Source organism: Diplotaxodon limnothrissa, linkage group LG4 (assembly GCF_057381915.1).
Source record: "Diplotaxodon limnothrissa isolate DT_005_m linkage group LG4, D_limnothrissa_male_GT1.1, whole genome shotgun sequence".
In the NCBI taxonomy this organism is placed as follows: Eukaryota; Metazoa; Chordata; class Actinopteri; order Cichliformes; family Cichlidae; genus Diplotaxodon; species Diplotaxodon limnothrissa.
The window spans coordinates 14,760,708-14,786,451 of record NC_140599.1 but is presented as its reverse complement, the minus strand read 5'-3'; the positions used below and the strand labels follow the sequence as shown (position 1 = coordinate 14,786,451).

The following is a 25,744-nucleotide window of genomic DNA, read 5'->3' as shown; positions in this document are numbered from 1 at the left end:
GAGCCATCGTGTCAGGTATGAAGTAATGAATTAATCATGGCATTTATTAATACCATCCCAAATCACAGTAAATTATGATTAAATAAATATAAACTTTTTTAATGTTTCTCCTTTTTCTGTTTTTAATAAATTTGTTTGCGCTTTCAAAAGCTGAAACAAAAGCTCCAAAAGTGATATTGACTCTCATTATTTTCTTCCAGGAGTGAAAAATAAATTAACAGCTTATTCCAAATACTAGAGTCCAAACACCGCAATGCATACTGCATGCATGCTTTGTTTCTGCTGTGCTCTTAACAAAGCCTTGGGCATTTGCATAACTTCCCACAGTGTTAATAAGATGACTGACCTAAAAAAACATATCAGCTGTATGGAGACCTTGAATAGATTCATGTTATATCATTCCAATTAAATCTTAGATAATGGAAAATGAAACTGATATCTCCTGATGTGGAGGCAACAGTGAAAGCCTCTCTCACATTCAAGCGGATCACAGCCAGATGGCACTGAGTTTCCACGCAGCGCTGCCGCCTGAAGTCTGCCCTCTAGTGCTTCAATCTGGAATCACTGATGTGCAAACAGCAGTGAAGACCGAATGTACTCCAAACCAGACAACTGAAGAGTTCAAGGACCCTGCTCAGCTGATGAGAAACACCTCTTTACAGTTCAAAAGACGCACATCTGAATGTGTTTTCTTCTTTCATTAAAAAAATTGACAAAAATAGAGAGACTTATTTAACAAAACCATGTATTTAGCCAACAAGGACAAAGCAAGTACATGTACAGTGTGGATTGTTTTTCCAAAGCATGATAAAAAACATATGAGCACAAAGACTGAGCCACATGAACAAGCTGGATAAATACGGGAACAAATATTGGTAAACAAAGTGGTATCTGGTCAGGGTTTCATTCCTCGTTGTTAGCGCAGTTAATGCTAACACTATTGTCATTTGGCTGGTCATCATTGGCGATGTGGTAACCATGGTTACTGGGGTCACTGTGGTAACCGTGGTCACTGGGGTCGCTTTGGTGATTGGTATCATGATTCAGTTCTGCATATTCCACAGATGCCTGTTGAAACACGAAGGTTGTATGAACGATTATTTTCATTGGCTCACTGAGTTAAATGCTGACTGTACGTGCGGTACTGTTTAGTGATTTTACTTATTAAGATTATTATTTCTCAGTTGATACAGCGATAACATGAGACATTCATCAGGATTGTTTCTACAAACTCTGGAGAGCTCCTCCAGAAGGATGGAGGAGGTTTGAGAGCTGCTATCATATTACTCCTCCTAATGAGTTAACTCAATGTGATGAGCAAATTTGGAGCCTTTTACTCAGCTACATTAGATGATTTTTTCCTGCAAATTTTATATTACATGAAATGCAACCCTTTAAGTTACCTTTCTACAAACAATAAAAAGTGTCTCCACTGGGTTTCCACTTATTGTACAGTTTCTGTCTGTGAGATGTTTCTCGGAGCAAAGGCACAATACAGTCATGAGTGTGTGTGTGCGTGCAGCTCTTGGTAGTATGTGTATGTGCATGACGTGTTCACACTTACAGCATCAGCCAGCTCTTGAACACCTGCAAAAACAAAGCCAGAGGACAAGCTCAGGAAACAAAAGGTGTGTGAGGATTAAATGAGGGCTGTTTTAGTTTCCAGCACTCCCATGAACAGCTCTCTATTCCCAGGAAACAGGCAGCTTATCACATCCGACACATTCATACTGATCATTCTCATAAGCTCATGTCTTTTTAGACAAGCTGCTTCCTGAGACACATGCACAAAAACCCTTCACTCCAGATCATTTGCTTTCTCCATATAATACATTAAGTTCTTAACTCGGATTATGTAAAGTGCCCTGAGATGACTTAACTTAGGATGTGGTGGTGTATAAATAAAACTGAGCTGAATTGTGCTGTATCACTCATTAAGTAATATTATATTATTAGGAGCCGAACTGAACAATGGACAATAAATTTCAAACAATCAAGCACTTTGCTTACTTAGCCTTAACAGATGCAAGCATTGTATGAGTCTGTTGCAACAACAGGAAGTGCTCTTTGACGAAAGCAGGAAGTGGACACCTAGGGACTGGCCCTTCTGTTTTAATGGTACATTCTTTCAGTAACAATGCAGATGTTTACAGTTGGGGTTGATCCTGTTTCCTGTTGCTAGCGTTTTTTTTCTTAATCTAATGACCTGATTTCTCTCACCGTGTAGTAGAAAAGGGGTCTGTGTGAGGAGCAGGATGTTAGTCGTACCTTGCTGGGAGTTGCGTACTTCACCGTGTACTGTGTCTGTGCCCTGTTTCACCGGAACTGACATGGAACAGATATAATATTTTAGACTGAGCTTTAAAAAGTCAAATTACAACTTATTAAAATTCAGAAATAATCTTTCACCTCTGCTGGGATCTGCCTGTCGCAGCTGATCCTCTTTGTACTGAATTTCTGGCTTTTCTAGAGTGTTTGTACTACAGTTGTCATCAGACTCTGCAACACAGTGAAATGAGCAAACTTAAATTACTTGCATATTGGAATATTTCATTATTTTTATTTAAAAAAATAGTATGACATGATATTTAATGACAAAGATATGTTCTTTTGCTATTTTCTTTTTCAAAAACAGCATTAAGAGAGAAAAGTCAACAATGTCTGAGTAGCTGACGTGGTATAACTTATTTTTTTGTGCCAATGATCTCAGTTTTTCTCTAAAAGAAATCAGAAACACATTGATTAATCATTCTGTCTCACCGGGTGAGATGTTTCCTCATTAAAAAGAGACAAAAAAGCCCAGAAGAGCACACTTACTGGACAAACTTTAGATTTATGTGACGGGAAACAAACCTTTTGAATTAAAGTATTGTTGACTTTGAATCTTCATGAGATTTCATGAGTTGCTACCAATAAATAAGTACTTTACATACCCGAGCCTGATACATGTTCACTCCAAATACTTTTCCCCATCATGCCTGGAGTTGCTGCACAGGGAGAATAAACATGGCACAGATCTCAGTGATGTAACTGATACATTCTCCTGCTTTAACATCAAAATCAGTCAAGACAACACATGTTTAATATATATTTAGGATAATTTTATGTTAGGATTCTTGGTGTTTTCTCTATATTATTGTATAGTTATTACTTTACAAAATAAAGCGCCTTGAGAAGACTGTGTTTTGGTGCTAAATGAAACTGCATCAGCATAAGGAGCTGTACCATTTGCGGCTTTGTTGACCTCTGCCTGGGTGAGGCTCATTCGCTCTACTTTGGTGCTGGCTGCCTTCCTAAAACAAAGTGAACACAAAGTATGTTCAACAGGAGGATGTATGGGAACCATACTCTGGTAACTAACCTTTAACATACTGATAAGAACACGAGAAATGCTACTTACACTGATAGGGTGCCGGTGCGTCTTTTCTTTAATTTGGGGAGACGCTTTTTGTAGAAAAGAAAGAGGATGATGGCCATTACGAAGAGGAGGCAAAAGACTGCAATAAGACCTTTCTTCCAGCCAGCCATCTTCACTGCAGAATACATGTGACTAAAGTCATTACTTAGTTACAAAACACAGCAATAAAATGGACTCACAAAACCTCATTTTGGCTTAAAGTTGTTTAAATGTCACACATGAGTGCATGTACAGGTGCATAATCAATTTATTTATTTATATATTCATATCAGATGTGAAGTTTAGCACCCTATCCTTAAAAAATTAGGAAACTGGACAATTGGAGCACAGCAGAAGAACAGTATCTGAAATTCATGTCTTTAAGAAACAGAAAAAAATCTGAAATTTCTGATGAGGCTTCAGTTAACTCATCTACTGCTTACTGAAGCCTCATCAGAAATGATTTAAGTGGAAGGGTGACTCCCTGCTTCCCATTCTCAAGGAAGGGAAACAGTGAAAAACGGCTGAGGAAAGCCACAGTGACTGTCTACAGCTATCTGTAAAATACAGTGAAGGATCTATGATGGTGTCGGGGTTGCATTTTAGCCAGTGGTGTTGGGGATCAATAATACTGGGACTAAAACTGATGAAATTATGAACACAGAAAACATTTTGATCCACCATGTAATGCAGTGTGAACAGCCTCTGACTGGAAACAGCTCTGTTTTTCAGCATGACAATGATCCCGGACGCCCTAAGCTTTGAATGTATTTCAAAAAGATACGATAAGATAACCTTTATTAGTCCCACGCGTGGGAAATTTCCTTTTGCTTCTGCTTTTGCCTTACATTATGTATTTGCATATATGTTTGCACATCTTTTGGAAATAATTGAACCTATTTCCCATTTCCTTGCAAAACATAAAGAAATGAGAGGTGGCTCAAGACTTGCATAGCACTGCAACTCATTTTATCCCCAATGAAAATAATTTAAGCATTTATTTATTATTTTTGACTTCATATGTTCAAACGTTGTAGTTATTTCTTAGATATATTTAGATTATTATTTACCACTTGATAACATGAAGAAGAAATTAAGATGAATTTAAGAGTAGCCTGAGAACTTTGTACAATAAGTTCTTAGGCTACTCTTAGTGTAAATGAATAGAAATTCCAGCAGCTATTTTAGATTTCTTAAGTATTTCATAGCAAACTGTATCCATAAACAGCTAACACAGTATTCAGTGTCAAAACAACGATAGCATGTACAGCTGAAATACAATTGGAGACATTAAAAAACTACTGAGGCAACTGTTGTTGTGATTTGGCCCTATATAAATAACATTGAATTGAATGACGGTGCATTGTTTCCACAATAACAAGAAGGAAAGTAAAGAACGCTGGAGAAAGTTAAGAATGATCTTTTTATGGCCTCGGATAGTGGACTCATCTCCATGCTTGTCCTGTTAGGCCTGTAATTCTAATGACATTATACAGGCTTTCTTTAGACAGTACTATTAAAGGCACAGCATGCATTTTCATTGGTATACAGATGATACCCAACTCTATCTACTGAAACCAGATAACACACTCCAATTAGTAAAACTGAAGGAAAATCTTATGCATATAAAGTTCCAGATGACTTCTAATTTCCTGCTTCTGAATTCAGAAAAAAAAATGAGTTTATTGTCTTTGCTACACTCCAATAGGCTTAGTCTGCTGGGGGTTTCCCAATGACACCATGTTTCTTCTTTACTTACCTCTTTTCACTAGTCATTCCTAATCTTTCCACAGCATGTCTTGTGTCCTGTCTTCCTCACCCCTAACTAAGCAGATGAGTTTTTCCTTCCCACTATTGCTTGCTGACCACGGATCGTCTGATTGTTGCGCTTTTCTCCGTATTATTGTAGAGGAGTTACCTTACAATACCTTGCAATATAAAGCGTCGTGAGGTGACAATTAAGATTTGGCACTATATAAATAAAATGCATTTAATTTAATTGAAAACATGTTAATAAAAGACTTATTTTAATAGAGAGGAATATATATTAATTAAAAACAACCATACTGTTAACTTCAAAATCTGTCAGTGGTTGTGAAGAACGACAATTTTATTGCTTCGAATTGGTTGCTTGTTGATAATGCAGGAGGAAGCGAGCGCACTCATAATAGCATGAATGTCCTCACTTTTCAACATCACATATCTTTAAAGTCCAGCTGATGTTAACCCCCCCACACACACATTTAACTGAAGATAAAACACACACCTCCAATTATGATGATGGCACTTTGCTTGGGCTCTGCAGCTGGGTTTGTGCACTCACAGAAGTATCCTCCAGCATGATCTCCTTTGACATTGCTGATGCTGTGAGATTCTTTCAGTTTCCTGGAGGTCTTAGAATCAAGGAAACCTTTTCCCAGACTGTACCAGGTAAAGTTAATGGGAAAACTACCTCTCTGAACAGAGCAGACAAGAGTCATGTTGTAACCCTCAGAGATGTCCTCCATCCTGGGCTCAGTGGTCAAGTGTGGTTTTGACACAGGTTCTTCACAGAGGAAAAAAAAAAAAACGTGTTAGACTTGGGTTCAACATGTTTTATATCAGTTTTATTCATTTCATGGTCATCAGTCCAACAAACCTATGATGTCGGACGATTTTAGTAGTTGCTCTCCTGTTCCCACCTTGGGAGGCTTTAGTCGACTGTTTCTTACATGGCAAAGAATGTTTTTTATGTCCGATATTTGGGTGATGGATGTGAGGTTGAAGATAGCCTTTTCACCGCGCTTGCTCACAACTTTTATGTCGGTTGGTTTACTAGGTTGATACAGGGTGTAGTTGATGGGCAGAGTGCCTCTCTGACTGTAACAACTCAACTGGAAGGGCTTTCCCAGAAACAGCGTACCTCCCACCACAGACAGCACAGGCTCTGAAACAGGAACTGGGAATGGAGAATAAGATAGCATTAAACCAGACTGTGAGTCTACAGCCATGCTGGGAACTCTGATGCTGCACTGTAAGGCTTCCAGGTAAATGCCAATACGCTCATCCTCTTATGCTAGTTCCCCATCACCGTATAGTGTGTTAACAAGTGTGATCTGAAACAAAACACAAAGTACAGTTGAGGATGATGGGAATCTCATGACCTTTTTCTTCAATACAAAAATAGACCTGATAGTTGTTTTCATACTCTGCACACACTGAACTGTGCACTATTTTAGGAGGAGGTTTCTCACCTGTTGCATAGATCAGGACAGGGTCTGATTCCCGCACGTTCTCTCTACAGATGATACTCAGTTTGGTTTAAGAAAAGGTCAGTCAGTGTGATCTGACTGAGTCAGGTGTTTGCATTCCTAGATGCACCTCTGTGCGAAAATGGCTAATGGTGTCATCAGAGGAGTGAATCCATTTTTTTTTTCACAGAATTTTCAGAAATGTCTCCAAATTTCTTCTAAATAGATGTTGAATGTAACACTTAAGCCTAAACCAACAGAATAAACGGACCAACAGGCTGACACATTACGTGCATGGCTAACAAAGTGAAACATGTCCCACATCTTTATTGTGACAACAGCAAAACTTCGGTTGGATTAAACTCACCTTTGACCTTGACGAAATGTTTTTGGCTCTCCTTCACAATAGTGCGTGTCAGAGAATCAGACGTGGCATTACAGGTGTAGTTGCCACTTGCAGAAAGTTGTGCCACAGTCATATACGTGGCAGTATTTGCGACTTCAGTGTTATCTTTGAAGATGGAGTACTGCATGGTTTCATTGTTGATGTTACTGGAATCAAGAATGCTAACAGAGCAGGTCAATTTGAAGGGCTCTCCTTCAACTATGTCTGTGGGCTCCACAGTCAGCTGTGGCTTTGAAAACAGCGCTGTTGGGATTAGAGAGCAAAAATTAAGGATTCATACAATCTTTATGTGTGCATATATATTATTTTTGATTCGATTTAATTTGATAAGATGAAAAAAAATGATGCCATGTTTGAAAAATTCAGAGTAATTGATGCTTACATCTGACTGTGATTCTTCGCGAGGTTTCTTTCTGCACGCTGCCCCACTCTGCTTTGCACACAAGCTCTCCAGAGTCATCCTCTCGTACAGTGAATTTATGACTCAGGGCTGCAGCTCTGACCTGCTTGAGGATCACTTTGTCTTTTGTCAAGAACACTTCAGTGTTGCTCGGAGGATTGACAACTCTGCAGACCACTTCAATTATATCACCCTCAGAGAGACTATTGGAGGGAAGTATATTTATGATGGGGGCGATGTGGAGTGCTACAAGACAAAATCCAGAATAGTCAGACACACTCCTCCATAGGCACTCAGAGCTTTTCATTGTGACATAACAACATTCGATCGACTCACCTTTGACTATGAGTTCAACCTTTTTGCTACTGTTAGACTTTTGGTTCCCGGAAACCAAGCGGATTTCATAGTCACAGTAGAGGATACAGTTTCCGATGTGACTCAGTCTCAGTGTAGCCGTTGATGAGTTGCCCCCCTGTGACAGCTGCTTTATGACCTCAGGGGATCCGGTCTTAAAGCTCTGGTAAAACTGGAAAATAAGGGGTCCTTTCTCCTCTGGAGCACTGCAGGTGGCTTTAAACTCCTCGTTCTCATAGGGCGATGAAGTAGTCAAATGCAGGGTCGGGGTCTGCAAGCCTGAAAAGCACATTCAGGTATATTAAGTATATTAGTTTCTCCAAATGTTGGACAAAGTTAGCGAAGAAAGGCTGCAAAGGCTTGAGCATCTGCAGAGGAGGACAAGGGATGTTGAAGATGGAGCTGCCAGGCAGGAAGAAAAGGGGGTACGAGACATGCACTTGGACGTGAGAAGCTCTACTGCCAAAATACAATTGAGGGAAGACATTCATTAGCCAGTGTGTGATTGTAGCTCACAAATTTGGTGACAAACTGAAAAAAGTCTGGGGCCGCAAAATATTTTTGGAGTATATATCTTATTATTTATAGTCATAAAAAATAAGCAAAGCAAAACAACCACATTACTACAGATGTGAACCTACTATTCATATTGCTTTCATATTATAGTTCAAATAATATATATAATAATATAGTGCATATGTAGTTAGATCCAGAAATATTAGAAAATTTGCTCAATTTTAGACAAAATATTGGATATGTGTGACATCAAACAATCAAGATTCAGATGTTGAACTCATTTCATATAAAATGTGTAGAAAGTGCGACAGTTTCCCTAAACAGCTGCCAGTTTTTAAGGGCTCAAATGTAATTGGACACTGGACAGGCAGCTCCCGCCTGAAATGGGCTTCCTTCTTAGGAGTTGGCCTTTACTGCAGCTGCCTCCTCTTGTTGTGGTTTCCTTCCTTCTTTTCAATTTTGTCTTCAGTAAACTTTAAAAGCGTGATTATGCTGAGATAAGCTGATTGGCTCCGCCGCTGCAGGCTATTTGTTTTTAACACAGAAAAAATTCTGAGATCATCCACGATTGCACACTTTTTTTTTGTTCACGCTGAAAAACTGATAATTTAGGCGTTCCTTCTGCTCTGATTCTCCTTGATGAATACATTTTGTGCAAAGAAAAGATGATAAGCTTTGTTTGTGCTGAGAGCTCCTTTGATTGCATTTTGTGGCTTTACAAAAACAGTTTCCAAATGCAAATGTCACACTTAGAATAATCTCCAGACCTTTACTTGTAAATGTAACTGTACCTTTCACATCCAGTTTCTGGCTGTTGCTGGCTTTGGCCTTGTTCTTGACTGAGACTCGACATTCATAATTTCCAGAGTCGGCAGCTCTGGCTGGGTTGATCTTATACTCGACCGTGTCTTCCGTGGCGTTGTTGGTGTAGATAGGAACATCGTCCCGTGTGAGCTGGAAACTGTGTATCAGGTTAGGGATGTTGCTGTGACTGACGCTGACCTGGCAGCGTAGCCTCACTGCTGTCCCGGTCTGAACTGCGTTCCTGGGTTCGATTGTGAGGCGAACAGTATCTATGGTGTATGCTGTAGTCCACAAATATCACACACAGACACAGAAACAGAAGATGAAGGGGAAAGAAATAATCAACAAACATAAAAAAAAGACCTAAACAGCAGCACAAGCGCCAGGTTAAGACTATGGAAAGGTGCTTCCTGCTCATCAGTCGGGTGCACAGAGGAACTGATGGAGGAAGGAAAGCACCTCAGTAAACAGTGCCGACCCTCTACATCCCCTTGGAAAACCATGTGGATTCATTCAAACTTCTGCTTTCCCTCCACGACAACAGCACAGTGGAAGTGGAAACAATCACTCCACATCCTCACGGTAGCCAATTGCTGTTAATCTGGATTCTGGGATGTGAAGTGCTGTAAATAACAAACCCTGAGCCTAGCTTTGAATGATGATGACCCAGCGCTTTCAAAGTCTAAATCAACAAGGTGCCACTTTAATAAGGACGCTTCAGAGACACCAGAATCGAATTACATTTTTTAAACACGGGTGTTATTTCTTTATTTCAGAGGAAAGGTGGTCTTCTAAGATCGTGGCAACTTTATAGGCACCTAGTTGTATTGCCTTCTGAAAGCTTTCAAATGTCATATTATTCAAATTGAAGGTGATTAAAACATGGCCCAGCATCGCCTGTGACAAATCAATTTCTTTTTGTGTGAAAACAGCTTTTTTGTTAAATATAGAAAGGACTGTAACTGCTACTACACCGGGGAGTCTGCACTAGTTATTATAAGATCAGGTGTGTAATGCAGTTATACTTACACCCCTGTCCTCCAGCACAATGCCCTGTAAGTCACACAGAGTGGAAGAAAAAAAAAATCAGGTGAAAATCAGGAGATTTTGTTTATAATATAGTAACATCCTTCATCCTCAGTCTGGGTTCTTACAGATGTGTAGCAGGCTAGTCAGAAACAGCAAGCCGGGGGGTCTGCAGCCCATCCTGGGTGAAGGTGGTTTACCGCTGAAAGACTACAATACATCTGCAAGGACAGAGGCCAGAAAGGGCAGTCACAACCAGACCAGGGAGGACTTTTTACTTAGGGAGAGGTGGAGTGAACAGAAGGCAGTGGTGCTGAAGGGCTGTTCCATGTCTTATCGGGCACGCTTGACTGAACAGGAAGTGGCTTGCTACTTCCTCAGGATCTGTACCATTTACTTTGCCCTGTCTTTTGTTATGATGACGAGAAAAATTCAACAGGAAGAAGCAATTTTTTAGTCTTCTCACATCCTTCAAAGGTCTGGGGTGTAGAAAACACAGACATGATGGCTTCTTTTTAGCATGATTTAATTAATGACAACCATGTCGAAGAACAGTAAAGACAGCGTGCGCTGTTGTTCTTCAGATAGAATTAACCTCTGAATCCCCTGAGTTTTGTCCTCAAGTATTCTTATGTGCACATTAATGTGTTTAAAATGTGCTGATGTGACTAGACATTCATTAATCATATTTCGATTTACTTGATAGAGCCCCGTCTGGAATCACTGGATTTGTGTTTGTCTACGTTTCTAATAAACTGCCATTTTACTTTAATTTATCCAGATTATTTAAAAGGATTGACAGCGTGACATTTGATATTAGTTACCATACTTGTCATTTCCTCAGTTATTGTTGCGCGTAAAAATTACGCAAAGCAGGAAGAATCAAAAGCATGAGTTTCTCTTGTGACCACTTAAGAAAAATGAGTCAATCTTTATAAGCTCTCAGAAAACATGTTTACAGCCTGGTAAGCATGCACTCGAAGGGCAAAGGCTATACTAGAACTCTGACAGTTTCTAATGCTTTTTACAGTATGATGAGGTTAGCCTGTTATGGTGTCATTGTTATGTCACAGGGTGTCGTATTAAAAATATATAAAGTGTGTTTTACAGTTCTCTCCGTCCCTTTTCATGTAACAGAGTACTCAGTATGGTTTCTTGAAAATTTTCTTCAAGGTCAACTTTGACCTTTAACAATGAAGGTCAAGGTCAAAGACTTCCCAACCAAATAGTGTGAGTTATAAAAGTTTAACTGATTTTCAGTTTTGATGTGACCTTGATCTTTACCTGATTTTCTCCTAAATTAAATCAGCTCGAGCTGTTATTGGCATCTACCATCAGAAAAAAATTCAAAATGATATCTTGAAAACTGTGGACTCAGGGACCTAACCCACAGACAGATGGACAAACAAACAAACTGAACCAGTTACATACTCCCTCCCTTCAGAAGGGACACTAAACAAACAAACAGTCATTCACTTGGATAACAGTCAGTAACAGTTAACTGGGTGTAGTGGTAAACTGTGTGCTTGGCCTCCCCTCTGGTTACTGGACGTCTAAACCTTGTTTAGTTCTTTTTAATTATCCGAATTAACTGAATTGTCTAACAAATAATATGACAAAACAGTGTGATACAGCCCCTATAAAAGGTTTAAGTTCAAGTTTCAGAGAGAAATATCATTTGATGTACAAAGTAATAAATTAAGTTGATATTATCAGCTTTCAACTTGAATTTGAACAAAAGCTTGGAACATCGGCACTGTGAAGTGATACCTTGTGTGAAATATTATTTTTCATACCATATTGTATCACTTGGGAATGCCTCGGTGTCCTGCCCAGAAAAGCTGTAGGAGGCAGTGAGGGAGCTCTGGGAATCTCTGCTTAGATGGATTTTTGCCCAATGTTTTGTAATCAGAGTCTGTTGAAGGGAGAGAGAGGAGAACTGACACTACAGTCCCAATGCTGAAAATATGATTATAATTTTATTCCTGGAGTAAAAAATTAATCAGCAGCTTATTCCAACAAATATGAATGCTGTAGTCTGCATGCTTTGTTTCTGCTGTGCTATCAACAAAGCCTTGGGCATTTGCATAACTTCCCACAGTGTTAATAAGATGACTGACCTGAAAAAACATATCAGCTGTATGGAGGCCTTCAAAAAGGTTCATGTTATATCATACCAATTAAATCTTAAATAATGGAAAATGAAACTGATATCTCCTGATGTGGAGGCAACAGTGAAAGCCTCTCTCACATTCAAGCGGATCACAGCCAGATGGCACTGAGTTTCCACGCAGCGCTGCCGCCTGAAGTCTGCCCTCTAGTGCTTCAATCTGGAATCACTGATGTGCAAACAGCAGTGAAGACCGAATGTACTCCAAACCAGACAACTGAAGAATTTAAGGACCCCGCTCAGCTGATGAGAAACACCTCTTTACAGCTGGAAAAATACACATCTGGATGTCTTTGAATGTGAAAAAATGAAAGAGAAACACACTTTTAAAAAATCCTGTCCCGTCTGGCAGCTTTTGCAATCAGAATCAGAATGATCTGAAAGCACCTGTAAGAAGAACAAACATTCAGTACCTGGAACGCAAAAATTTGAAAATGCTCAGGTACATAAATCAATAATCTTCTTGTGAGGTGTGTTTTAGTATGAGTGTGAGAGACAGAAACAGAGTGTGGAGTGTGAGTGTGTATGTGTCTGCCAGTACTTGAGAAGTACTTGAAAATGATGGTGAGAAGACGTGGGAAGCAGAGGCAGACAGAGATGGCCCAGATCTCCTGGACCATCTGCAGCCCCAAGAGTCCTGAAGACCTGAGGCCACACATCTTAGCGATATCTGCTCGCCCATCCCAGCAGGAGAAGGAGGAAGGCCCTAGATAAGGTGCCAGTTGCTAAAGGGCAGGAGTCTCAGAGGACCAGAGCTGATGGGCTGATGGACTCTGCTGGAGGTCGGCCACCCCATTGTGAGTCGAGATCAAGGTCCCATGGCTCCAGGCACTACCCAGCAGAGTCCCCCCTCCCCAACATGGAAGAGGCCCACCAAAGGAGTGGGTCAGCAACCACAACAGAACATCCAGCCATACGTCCCAGAAAACAACAAGTACCTACATCCCGAGTGGGGCAGCAGTTATGTAATTCCTACATTTTATAGCACTGCTTTAATGCTTCATAATAAATCAATTATTTAGCCCATTTTTCTCTTAATTACAATCTAGTCTGTATTGCTGGCTATAAGTTGGACTCTTTACTGGTGGGTGGCAGACTCTGCCAGGGTTGCCCTTTGTCACCAATTCTGTTCATATTTTTTTAGACAGCCTTTTTGGACCACCACCTGTGTAGGCATAGACACCACCTGTCGATGTATAGACAGGTGGTGGAAGGTGTTCACTTTGGTGGCTTCAGGATTTCATCTTCTTTCACCTTCTCACACTGTTGCAATCTGAAATCATGCTGACTTTATACTGGGAAACTGATAGCTTAAAGCCCAGTGAGACTAATTCAGATATTTTGATTCAGTCAGTGAGATATTTTCTTAAAGGAGCGTTATTTTAATTTTGTGCATCTGATAACTCATTTTTGGCCTTAGCAGCACATGTTTGGTTTTTCTTCATAACAGTGAAGTAGATCACAGCCAGATCTTTCTGAAGTTTCCTATTCTGACTGCCTGAAATAGGCTCTGTAATGGTACAAACAAAAATGACCAATTCACACAGTCAAACACTTCTCTTCCTATCCAGATTTCATACACCGTGTCCACAGTTTCCAGATTGGAGGGTCAGCACAAAGACCGCGGTTGCATGAACAAATAATCCTCTTGTGTTCAATTTTGGGTCCTATCTTCATTCCCCATTGTCAGTGGTATCAATGTTACATGCAAATGTGGTCACCACTGATGCTGTGGTTGCCGTGGCTACCGAGGTCACCGTGTGATGAACAGTATTATGGTTCAGTTCTTCATATTCCGCTGAGACGTGTCAAAACACGAGGCGTGCATGAAGAAAAAAGCCTTATTAGTGATGGATCACTGAGTAAAAAGCTGACTGTAAGGTTACTATGGGGCAATCATGCACATATCACAGGGTAATGTGATTAATCACATCAAATCATTTGTTTCGAACACGATACTGTGCACCAAACATGTTCACTTTGGTCTCATCTGTCCAAAAGGCAGATGTCCAGAAATCGTTTGGAGGTGGAACTTTGTAAACGTAAGCTGTGCTGCCATGTTCTTTTTGGAGAGAAGAGGCTTCTTCTGCCAATACTTACAGAAAAGTCACACTTGTTCTGTCTTTTTCTAATTGTACTATCATGAACTGAAAGTCTGATATGTAAATCTTGGGGGTTTTGCAGTTTCTCTGAGCATTGCACGAATTTACTGGGACGTCCACTGCTGGAAAGATCTCTTGGGGGTCACCTTCTTGAGCACAGAATCGATGATTGAGGGCTATGGCTGTAACCTGCTCGAGAATAATCATGTCCTTTTTCAGGGATACGTCAATGTTCGTCAGTGGATTACTCAACATTTTACATACCGCAAATTCTGTCATCCTAAAAGACATTACTGAAGGGCAGAACATTGGGGGAAATGTGGAGTACTGCAAGAAAAAAACGATAATAAGCTAAAACAGCCTTCTTCAATAAAACTGGTCTTTCCATTGTTGCGTAAAAAAACTTGTCTAATGACTGACTATCACTTGAATGCCATTGCTTCTGCTGGACTGTCAAGTCCCAGAAACCAAACTCATCTTGGAACAGAGGGCAGTCTCCAATATGCATTAGCCGGAGTCTTCTTCTTCTCTTTTAGCTCCTTCCTGCAGGGGTGCCCCTCCATCTCACCCTGCATCCTCCTCTGTCACTCCAGCCCTTCTCTCCCACTGCCTCCTAACATGCCTTCCCCATTTCAATTCTCTTTTTTCCACCGGGATCCTGTTGGACAACAGCATCTGGTGGTCATTGTTAATCCGGCCCCTGACCAATCTGGTACGAAATCTCATTCTTGATGATCTGCAAGATTTTATGCCCTTCAGCATGAAAACTGAGTCACAAGCAGCTTGACTAGCGTGCTTGACACCCATCGGTATTTTATCAAAGAGTACAGGTTTATCTGTAACGTACGTGCACTGAAAGATGAGTAAATGCTCCTCTCTCAGTTTGTCAAGTTCCAGTCTTTGTCATTGGGCCACAGATGTGCCTACAAAATTACAGAAACATATTTAAAAAAAATCTGTAGCCAAGCTAGCTTCCTGAGGAAATAGCCTACTGTTGCCAATGAGATTGTAGTCCTTGACTATTTTTTAGATTTCAGTGGTCAAGCACTGTTAGCTGTAGTACACCTCGTTTAGAACACGAGTTTTATTCTGAATTAACAATATTTCCTCAACAAACAATGACATTTGAGTTTAGTGGAAGAGTTTGAGGTCTTGTGACCTATTCATTTTAGCTTTCTTGCTAAGTACTATCAATGCTACTTTTGTGTTTGCCACATGTTAGCCACATGCCAGTTAGCATAGTAACTTAATACATTTGAATCACAAAGCAGCAATGCCCTAAATTATATTTAGCATCAGAGTCTATTTTGCTGAAAATTGGGCCAAAATTTACACAAATTAATATTTATTTTCATAAACACTTCATTGTAATTAGCTATTATTATTATTATTATTCATTTATTACTATTATTATTGTAGTTTATTTTTTTGCGGTTGTGACTGCTTCTGTATCCACCTGGCGAGGAACCAAAGAATTTGGCACAAGAAGTAAAAAAAAGGAAGACACTATGAGTGTTATTCAAATTCCTGCTGTTTGAAAGCTGTTAAAAATTTGTGATGTCTATTCAAGCACAGCACGATGTCAAAGACTACCCAGCGTCATCTGTGACTAAAAATACCTTCAATGAGTCTTGCTGAGGAGTTTAAAATATCAAGGGGCAAGAGTGCACAGAACAATATCCACTTCCTGCAAAAAAGTAGCTCTTTTTGATATGTGATGTAAAAATAGCGTACTTTTCGAATAGAGCTGGGTAACCTTAATTGTTGTAATGGTAAAAGTTGTACAAACTACTATTTATTAAACAGAATGCTTGAGTCACTGTCCTTTATCTGAAAAGGAGAAAAGAAAAAAGAGAGAAAAGTGAAAATCAGTTTATAAAATATCCTGTATCGGTGGGGTGGGTTCTCACAGAAGTATGAATCTGGAGCAGCAGCAGGCTGAGTGGTCCAGAGGACATTCTGGTAAAGGTGTTTCACTATCGTAAGATTAATAACACACAGCTTCAGGAGGAACATATGACAGACATTCTGGCAGAGACGAGTGGTGGTGTTGACAGGGTGTTCCTCATCTTATCAGTTTGTTTATTGTAAAAATAATTTAATGAAATTTTTTGTGTGAGGAAGTGAGAAAGCATTGCGTCTCTGTTGGATAGTCCAACTAAAACAAAAAGCTCATCAAAAATTATGCAAGAACCTAAAGGCCATGTTTTGCTTCTCTTGCCCCCTTACCTTGCGGCTTTTTCTTTCATTATTAATGTCATGTGCTGTTTTTTTTTTTAACTGTGGGAACAAACCGAATCTCTTAAACAGACAGTGTTTTGACAACATGACGTGCCACTTTATAACTCATCCTCGATCCAGTGCTCAGTAACCTCAGCTTAAAACTCAGAGATGAAGATTTTTAGCAGCAGAGCACACAGTAACGATTTATATAAGAAGTTCATCATCAAATTAGTAATTCGGGGATAAATACGACACATAAGAAAATATGATGTGATATTAATTGAATATGGCTACAACTCTGGATATTGATCAGTTCTTCTGCTGTTCTGTCAGGTGGATAAAAGTATTCATCTGTTAACAAATGGTGCAGCTGTCCCCATCAATTAAAAAGCCTTGGGCTGTGGGGTTTCTCTCAGTAACAGAGTGATACAGTTTCACAGGCAATATTTGAAGTGCATTAAGTCGCAGACTGCAATGGTAATGTGACTGTTTGGTGTGCAAATATCTCAGGGTTATTGCATTTGTACTTAAAGAACAGTTTTCATTATGAGATGTGGATCATCTTGCAGTCGTTACCTTTGACCACTATGAGGTGCTGAAGAATAACAGGAAAAAAAAGGTGATTCAAAACTCGGCGCATCCCCCCAGCTTTATCTCCATCTCCACAGTACCATTCATTTTTTTTCACCCCATCATAACAACAGATATTTTAGCCCTCACTGGTGCAGAGGCAGGCTAACCTTTATAACCCTCCTGATATTTCAGCACAGGCTTCTCGTCTAATAAAATGCCGTTAATCGGGCAAACCCTGAATTCTGCACGTAAAGTTTCTATTCAGGTTATTTATTTGTCCACGTGTAGCAGAACAAAAGAAGACCCTCTACTGCTGTATTAGGCTCAGTTGCAACCGACATAACTACGCAATGCAGCATTTGGAAGCAGGTCCATTAGCATCTACCATACTGTTCTTATTAATCATCATTTAAATAAGAGACTTATTGGTTTGGAGCATTCAAAACAGGGGAAACTGATTATGTTGTTCTGCTGGCCTAACAAAGTCCATTCTGTCCTTCAATTCAATCCTTCTTAAATGTGATAGACATAATTCTAGCATTATGCATAACATTAATAACATTAACTTGCAGTTTTGGCTCAAAGTGCTGGCATTTTCTTTTAAATTCTAAAATGTATATCTAATATGACTCACTCTGAAAGTAGTGGACAACTGGTTTGTAATAATTTATGGATGATGATGCAAACATGCATGCCCATCACTCAGCAGTAGATATACCTGCAATCATCACAAGACTTCACCATAGGGCATAGTAGAGAATAGCCCAACCTGGTGGAACATGCAGAGAACAAACTGCCTGACAACATCGAGCTAAATCTCGCGGTGTACGGAAATCATGGTGCTCACTGCAGGGATTCAATACATGTAAGTTGATGTTTGTTTTCTTTACATTTTAGTTGTTTTTTCTGCTTTAAGATGCCTGTCTGAAAAAGCAGCCATCTACACATCACTAACAGCAACCAAACAACTGTGATTTTCTGGGAAATTGCCGCGTCAGCTTCTGCCTGCATGTGTTTACTGTGTTTTTATTTCTTTAATGAGTGTGCTGGTTTGAAAAGAGTGACTGATGGCGGCAGTACCACTGAGCTATTTATGGGTCCAGGTTTAGGGTGTGATTGATGTCTTTGCTCTGGGATTTATAGTGCTTGCATTTCATTTATTCAATGTACACAGACTACCACCTGTGTTCCCCGGGGACTCCAAGAATATTTTACTCACATTGCAAAAATAATAATTATAGCAAAACTTTATTATTTTCACAGCATTATCACTTATCTAATTAATGCTAATCTTAAAATGCAATGATTTTTATTACTGCAAACTTGCAATTAATTTGCGTATTTTGTAAAATGACAAACTAAACTCTTATTTAATGTAACTTTCAGCTTTTAGCCTGAGTACCATCCATGTTATTACTTAACAACTAACTTACTATTCTGTGACTCTGGTATTACTTAATTTTCTTGTAATGTGAAGTAAACCTTATGTGTATTGAATTTATATAATGAACCCAATCAGGGTCATTTTGACCCCAAGATAAAATAATTGAAATAAACACACAGCGTTGTAATCAGCGTTTCTGGGGCCTGGGTTAGCATTTGGGTTACCATATTCAATTCAATTCAATTCAATTCAATTCAATTCAGTTCAATTCAATGTAACACAGCCCTACAATAATAGGAGAAAAACTTAACAATTCCCACAGTGGGAAGGAAAAACTTCCTTTCAATAGGAAGAAATCTCTATCAGAGCCAGGCTCAGGGAGGGGCAGCATTCCAACCGCATCATCTGCATAAAAGCGAAATGAGATCCTCAGGTTACTGAACCTGACACCCTCCAACCCTTGGGATGCACTTTTGAGTCAGACTTCCTGGGAATGTGAACTAAGCTCTCACCAAAACAAATAAAGCTAAACACACAATTAAAAGTAGTTACAGCACACACTTTGCCCCGTATGTTCCAGTTTATAATCAGTTACCCAAATTCTTAAAAATACATATCCAGTCTATTTTCATTAGGTTGATTTATACTTCAGATGCATGTTTTGTGTGCTGCATCGAGCATATTGAGAAAGGAAATGAAGTGGCACTGTATGGTATTGAAATAAATGTTTACATCTCACTTTAAACACAAACAGCATTGCCTTCACCAAAGAATATTTATCCATGTGAAAAACAATGATGGATCACAGAGGGCTTTATGTGTGTGCGCAGAAAGGGATTTTTGTTTTTCCAAAGCGTTTCAGACTGAGCGTGATGAAGATAATGAGTTCCTGCTGTAAATTACACCATAACACATGTTGCTCTAAAGAGAATGAGAAATGGGAAGATGAGTAACAAAAAAAAGCTAGTGTCGACTTCTGGTTTATGTAGGCCTGTGGGGAATGCTGCTGGATTGTAAATCACTCTACAGCAAAATATGAAAATTGGTTTCACTTCTGAAGAAAAGAATCTGCAGGCCCTGATTTTAATCGGCTTCAGATATACTGCTCAAAAAATTAAAGGAACATTTTAGTTAGAGTAAAGCATCAAGTCAGTTTAACTTCTGGGATATTGATCTGGTCAGTTAAGTAGCAGAGGGAGTCACTACAACACAGGTGTTGAACTCCAGGCCTTGAGGGCCGGTGTCCTGCAGGTTTTAGATCTCACCTTGGGTCAACACACCGGAATCAAATGATTAGTTCATTACCAGGCCTGTGGAGAACTTCATGACATGTTGAGGAGGTAATTTAGCCATTTAAATCAGCCGTGTTGGATCAAGGACACATCTAAAACCTGCAGGACACTGGCCCTTGAGGCCTGGAGTTTGACACCCCTGTCTTAAAAAGACATAGTTTTACAGGTGGAGGAAACTGACATTTTTTCTGACGGTTTTTTCACTACTTTTGCATTTGGCTAGAAAACCTGGACTCATGACATTACATGCCATTGCCAGAAAGTTTGCCTTGTCTCCCAGCACAGTCGCAAGAGCATAGGGGAGGTCCCAGGAGACAGGTAGTTACTCTAGGAGAGCTGGAAAGGGCTGTTGAAGGTCCTTAACTCAACAGTATCTGCTCCTTTGTACAAGAAGGAACGGGATGAGCACTGCCAGAGCTACAAAATGATCTTTAGCAGGACACTGGTGTGAATGTCTCTAACCAAATAATCAAAAGAAGATCTAGGGAGGCATTTCCATGGAGGGACACACTGACCTCTAAAGGCTAGACATTGAAACCATGACTGGGTGTCAGGATGAAATACCTGGACTTGTTATCAGACCCTACGCTGTTGCAGTGTGTCCTGGGTTCCCCTCATGGATGACAGTGCCCAGCTTCATGAGGCGAAAGTATGCAGGCAGTTCCCAGATGATGATGAAGGAATTGATACCGGTGACTGGGACCCATGCTCGCCTGACTTAAATCCAATAGAACACCACTGAGACGTTGAGGCACCTCAGACTGTCTGGCCTAGTTCATCTCTGGGAGAAGATGCATAGGGGGCCATGCAAACTCCTGAGTACCATTTTGAGTTCCTGCGATGAAATTTTGCCAAAGTGGACTAGCTCACAACATCATTTTTTCACGTTGATTTTAGGAATGTCTTTGAATTCAGCACTCTGTAGGCGGATCATTCTTAGTTCCCTCAAGTGACGTGGCAAGCATTCCTAACACATATCAGTATAGATATCAGAATTATTTTGTTCCCCCATTGAGATCTGATGTGTTTTCAAAGTGTTTCTTTAATTCTTTGAGGAGCATATATTTAAAAAAGCGGAACAGAAAAATTTATATAATATACTATACTGTATAAAAAAAGATATCCATCCGTCTTTGTCTTTGTTTTTAGATCTTACTGCCCGACTTTGCCCCTGACCATGTTGACTTCACAGAGCTACTTCCCGTTTTCTCCTCACTGGCATGGTGTGTTTTGACAGAGTGCAGGCAGAAAAAACCCCAGAGAACTTCTGCACCACATAGTGGGCAGGCTGATCTGAGACTGGGAACACAGCTGATGAGCTATGACATGGAGATGTTTCTGCCTGTGGCACAACAGCCTGCAGGAGGCAGGAAGCGTGTAGCTACAAGGCAAAGCTTTGAGGCTACCTGTTCTCTACACAACCTCATGCCCAAGCTCACCTCCATCTTCCTTTCAGCAGCTGTCTGTTAAAAGGATACACTTATTTATTTAGATAGCTTTATAAAATTCTTGCTGGTGTCTTTGCAATAAATCTTCTCACATCCATTTATATTTTTTTGGCTAAACAGGCCTAACAATTGCCTTCTACCCTCTCTCTGTGGCTTTTTGTCCTGCTCACTCCACCCACCTCATAGTTGCTGAATTAATAATAAATGATCTGTGAAGCTTGACTGTGACAGGCTCTCTGCATCAACTCTCTCAGGGTTGCTGGGGAAGAATCAGACAATGCTCCAGGCCCTGGTACAGCAGCGGGTTTACAGTAGGACAACGAAGCAGAGGGGACACGGAGAAAAGTCATGCTCACTGTTCCGTACTGCACAACATTAACAGTGAGCTTTTATGGGCTTGTGCATCACAGCACAGCCAGTCCGCTTCTCCGATACAGCACTACATATCCGAGGTATGCAGTCTGGAGACAGCTCCATCTGAATCTCCACAGGGGGCTGCTGTTCTCTGCTGTGGGCTAACTCCCGATGAAAACCTGGATCCAAGACTTCCTGCGTTCTCCTGCTGGTTTGAACACGAGCCTTATTCCCCCCTTTCTCCCAGTCCTCTTAGGTTGTTTATAAGCTCACTTTAGATCCACCCCGCTGTAGTGTCCTTAAGCAGTGAAACCACAGGGGTGTTGTTCTGCTGCTGATCCTGGTGAAGCAGAGAGAGGGCCACAACCATGTATAGACATCAAAATATTAAAATGAAAGTTGGCCCCTAACCAAGCCACTCCTTTTTTTCTTTTTCTTTTTTTACATTTTGGCCTCAAAAATAATTGCTTTTTGATTGAGATACCTCTGAAGCTTCAACAGCCTGCGACTACAGCTAATGCTTCACCACATTTTGCTTTCTTTCTAACAATTTGGACATTTTCCTTGTCCAGTTTGTCGATTTTGTTCCGGTGTTTTTGTAAATTAAAGTTGTGCATAACACCAGAAAGGACAAAAATGCACTTTGCATTTATATTATAGCCTTCAGCCTCAGCTACCAAGCATCCCAGCCCATTTTAAACAGTTTTTATATTATTATTTCATTATATATCATCAGCATAATCACATCCAGTTGACAGTTCGTTGTGTTTACACTTGCTATTATGTTCAGATTACCTCAGCTCTGGTAAATTTTTCATAAGCATGCCTAAAGGTAGGGCACTTGCCTTGAATATAATAAAATCAGTGATATCTAACAAACATTTTTAAAGCCCTAGAGAATCAGACAAGAAAAAGCAGGAAGAAACTCAAATAACGGTGGATAACCTCTCACAGCTCTCTCTCTAGAGACGAGTGTGTTACCTGTGGTTTTCATATATCATGGATGCTGGCTATCATTGAACTAAATTGCGGACACACTAAAGTCAGGAGGACTCTGCATAGTGATGACGAGCAAAGGCGGCGAGGAGCCTCACGATCCCTCTCGCCGCCTTTGCTTAGTGCTCCAGTCTTAGAAGTGTTTATAAATCCAATCTTTGGAAATTCAGTTTGGACTGCAGCTGTTCCAAGCAAAAAACACATCAGCCACACACACACACGCACACACACAAGCATGCACAACTGGACCTGATGTTATGTGTTGCTCGCATCAGTCACTGGAGTGACTTTATCAGCCCCTGAGAGAGGATCTCTACCTCAGTTAATCATAATGGTTCTGATTAAAGAAACCGTTTAACCTCAGTATTTAGCTCATTAATACCCCGTGGTCCCTACATGCAGCAGAGGGCATTTGGGAGAGCTCACTGATAATCAGTATGAGCATTATGTTCATTCATGAGATAGAGACAAAAGACCAGTTTCTCTGAGTAATCAAAAGCTCTGATTGCTCAGGCTCCTCCAGCTCTGCTCAGGAATCATTTAGAGTTATAGAAAGTGTAAATGTGTGTGGGTGTGTGTGTGCGTGTGTGTGTGTGTGTGAGGGGAGGGAGAGACCTGCTTCACTCCACCCGCTCAAATACAAACTGACTCAGAGCAACAGAGGGCTTTCTAAAGTGCTCCCCGAAATGCAAAACAAGAGGAATACTGAAATGTTGTTGACTGTTAAAAGTGTCACAATAAATATGGCCTCACCCAACAGCCAAGTTTACATCCATGACTGTAGAAACTCACATATGTAATAGTAAAGCCTTCATAGTACTCCACAAACATGCGGATGTGGCAGTTCCAAGGTTTTTGAAAGGGTTAAATCTCCAGCAAATACCTTTAATTAAAAAAAGAAAATCTGCACTGCTGCAGATTTGTCAGCTGCACATACACCACATCCCAAAGATGCAAAATTATCGAGTCTGGTGAATGTGTAGTAGTTGTCTATCTCTGTGTTATGGGGCCTTTGTGTGGCAAAGTCTCCGTGTGGCAGGTGTCTTGCACAGATTTTGATTTCACATTGTGTGTGGCACGTCGGCCGGTCGTGCGCCTCTTGACTTTTGCAAACTGGCGGATACACTGTGGCCGCCGCACCTGGGTTGAAGACACAAGCGTACGATCATGTCTGTTTTTACCACCATTTGAATGATATTCCAGTACAGAAGATCAGAGACATACAGATATACAGAGGGAGAAAAGTTTGCAAAAACCAAAACACTCTAAAAGCCTTGGCTTCCAGTTCTGACTTCTCCTCCTCCTATAGCAGCACTTATGTGACTGAATGGTGACACATATTGCTCAGGAGAATACTGCAGCGGCTTCCTGCACTCTAACGGTGGGTATAAATACAAGTGTCTTTTAAATGAGGTTGCGGTGGTGAGCAAAGCAACCATTGCGGCAGGTATACTGGGGTGTTACTCCTGCGACAGACTCCCACACTGGGACAAAAGTGGAAGAAAATGGATGGATGGGTTGATGAATGGGGAAATCCCAGTAGAACAGCAGTTTCTGAAACACTCAGAGCAGACTAATAAAACCATGTCATGTTCAAAGTCACTTAAATCCCCTTTCTTCCCCATTCTGATGTTCAGTTTGAGCTTTAGCGTGTCTGCATGCCTAAATGAATTGATGTGCTGCCGTCTACTGTATCTACTGTGTCTATCAGTCTGTCTGTATTAGCGTGTATGTACACATGCACACATTTTGAATAGATAAGTAATAAACATGGTAACCCGCCACATACCCAAGAATGTATGCATTATAATATATGCACTGAATAAAAATACTGGCAGTGCCTAGTGCCACCCTCAGCCAGTAGAGGCACCTATGGTCCGAATTTCAAAATCCATTTCGTTCTCGAGGTACTGCATTCACAAACTCGGGTGTCCATGTTCCCCATCCACTCGTACGTCAGGATGACGTGAATACCCCATCAGCCTTTTACAGCTGAGGGGTAAAAAGTGTTAAGTTGATGTTTTCTCTTTTGGATGTCAGCACTTTTTTACACATTTGTGTGAAATGTCTTAATTAATGTGTGAAGCACTGATTCTGGTCAGAGGTCCTCGCTCACTATATTTTATCATATTATTCATTTGCTGTTTTATTTTATTTTAGTTCAGCTTTCCACTTGAAAGAAGTAATAACCATCAGGGCTCATAAAGATGCCGTTTTTTGAGCTTACTTCTAATATGTGACGTTAAAGGAAACATGCTGACTGCCTGTTCGGAGTTTAATAGGGTGATCTGTTTAATAATGCATGTGCAACGCACAGGCCTTGACACTTTTGCTTATTTCCTTAGTACACATCAATAACAGCCTATTTAAAAAATACCAGGACACAGGAGAGAAGCAGTTGGTGAAAAGCAAAAGTAAAGTAGCGAGGAATTCATTACAGTGAGTTAGCATCGAGCATTATGCAACTCCCAGACTTTGTTGGCGCTGGCCAACAAAGTCTGCAGAACAATGGGTCTCATTTGGGAGGAACACAATTAGCTTGAAATAAATGTCACGTTACTGTATTTTACAGGTTATCTGTCCTGAAACAAATGTGAATGTTTGCATGGTTTATGATACAGTGTATAAACTTCTAACCTATTTGCTTACAGACCAGGATGGATAATACATTCACTCGTTACAGATGTACTGTAAACCTCAGTGCAAACCTTTGAGTATCTGATGTAAAAACAAGCAAAACACCTTTTTCCCCCTCTCAGTTCTCAATGTGTGAATGTTTTCCATGGAATTCTATGTTATGTGCAAAGATCTACCATTTTACAGTTTTTCCTGATGGCTTAGAAGCAGTTCTCACGTCCGGGACGACATTCTCACCACTTTTATGCAGTTAAGAACCCCCCAAAGGTTAAGAAATTTCTCATAACATAGACTCACCTGTGCAAAAGACACTAAAACAAAAGTCAGTCAATCACCAGCTATCGGCCGAATGAATAAAAAGCCCCTTCACTAAGGTTTTAGACACCAAATAGCTTTATACTTATTACTTTAAAACCTTACTGAGTAGTACAA

The 25,744-nt window shown here is 40.3% G+C and overlaps 1 protein-coding gene across 1 annotated transcript; it reads right to left on the bottom strand.

The window, feature by feature from the left end:
• Positions 1–753: 753 nt before the first annotated feature.
• Positions 754–10,404, bottom strand: pecam1a (platelet and endothelial cell adhesion molecule 1a). The gene is made up of 15 exons (XM_085352248.1): positions 10,262–10,404; positions 10,137–10,160; positions 9,095–9,388; positions 7,770–8,066; positions 7,416–7,679; positions 6,995–7,276; positions 6,036–6,335; positions 5,664–5,942; positions 3,401–3,533; positions 3,226–3,293; positions 2,934–2,987; positions 2,410–2,499; positions 2,269–2,325; positions 1,565–1,587; positions 754–1,068 (listed from the first exon to the last, which is right to left on the bottom strand). Exons 1-15 carry the CDS (start codon positions 10,311–10,313, stop codon positions 904–906), a joined length of 2,382 nt encoding a protein of 793 aa, XP_085208374.1. The 5' UTR covers positions 10,314–10,404; the 3' UTR covers positions 754–903.
• Positions 10,405–25,744: the final 15,340 nt, after the last annotated feature.

Coding starts and splice junctions, on each gene's coding strand:
- pecam1a (XM_085352248.1), bottom strand. CDS start 10,313: ATGGGCTGCAGACCCCCCGGCTTGCTGTTTCTGACTAGCCTGCTACAC. Junction 8,067..9,094: donor CCAGAAACTGGATGTGAAAG/GTACAGTTACAT, acceptor TGTGCTTTTCAG/GCTTGCAGACCCCGACCCTG. Junction 3,294..3,400: donor CGCACCGGCACCCTATCAGT/GTAAGTAGCATT, acceptor ACTTTGTTTTAG/GAAGGCAGCCAGCACCAAAG.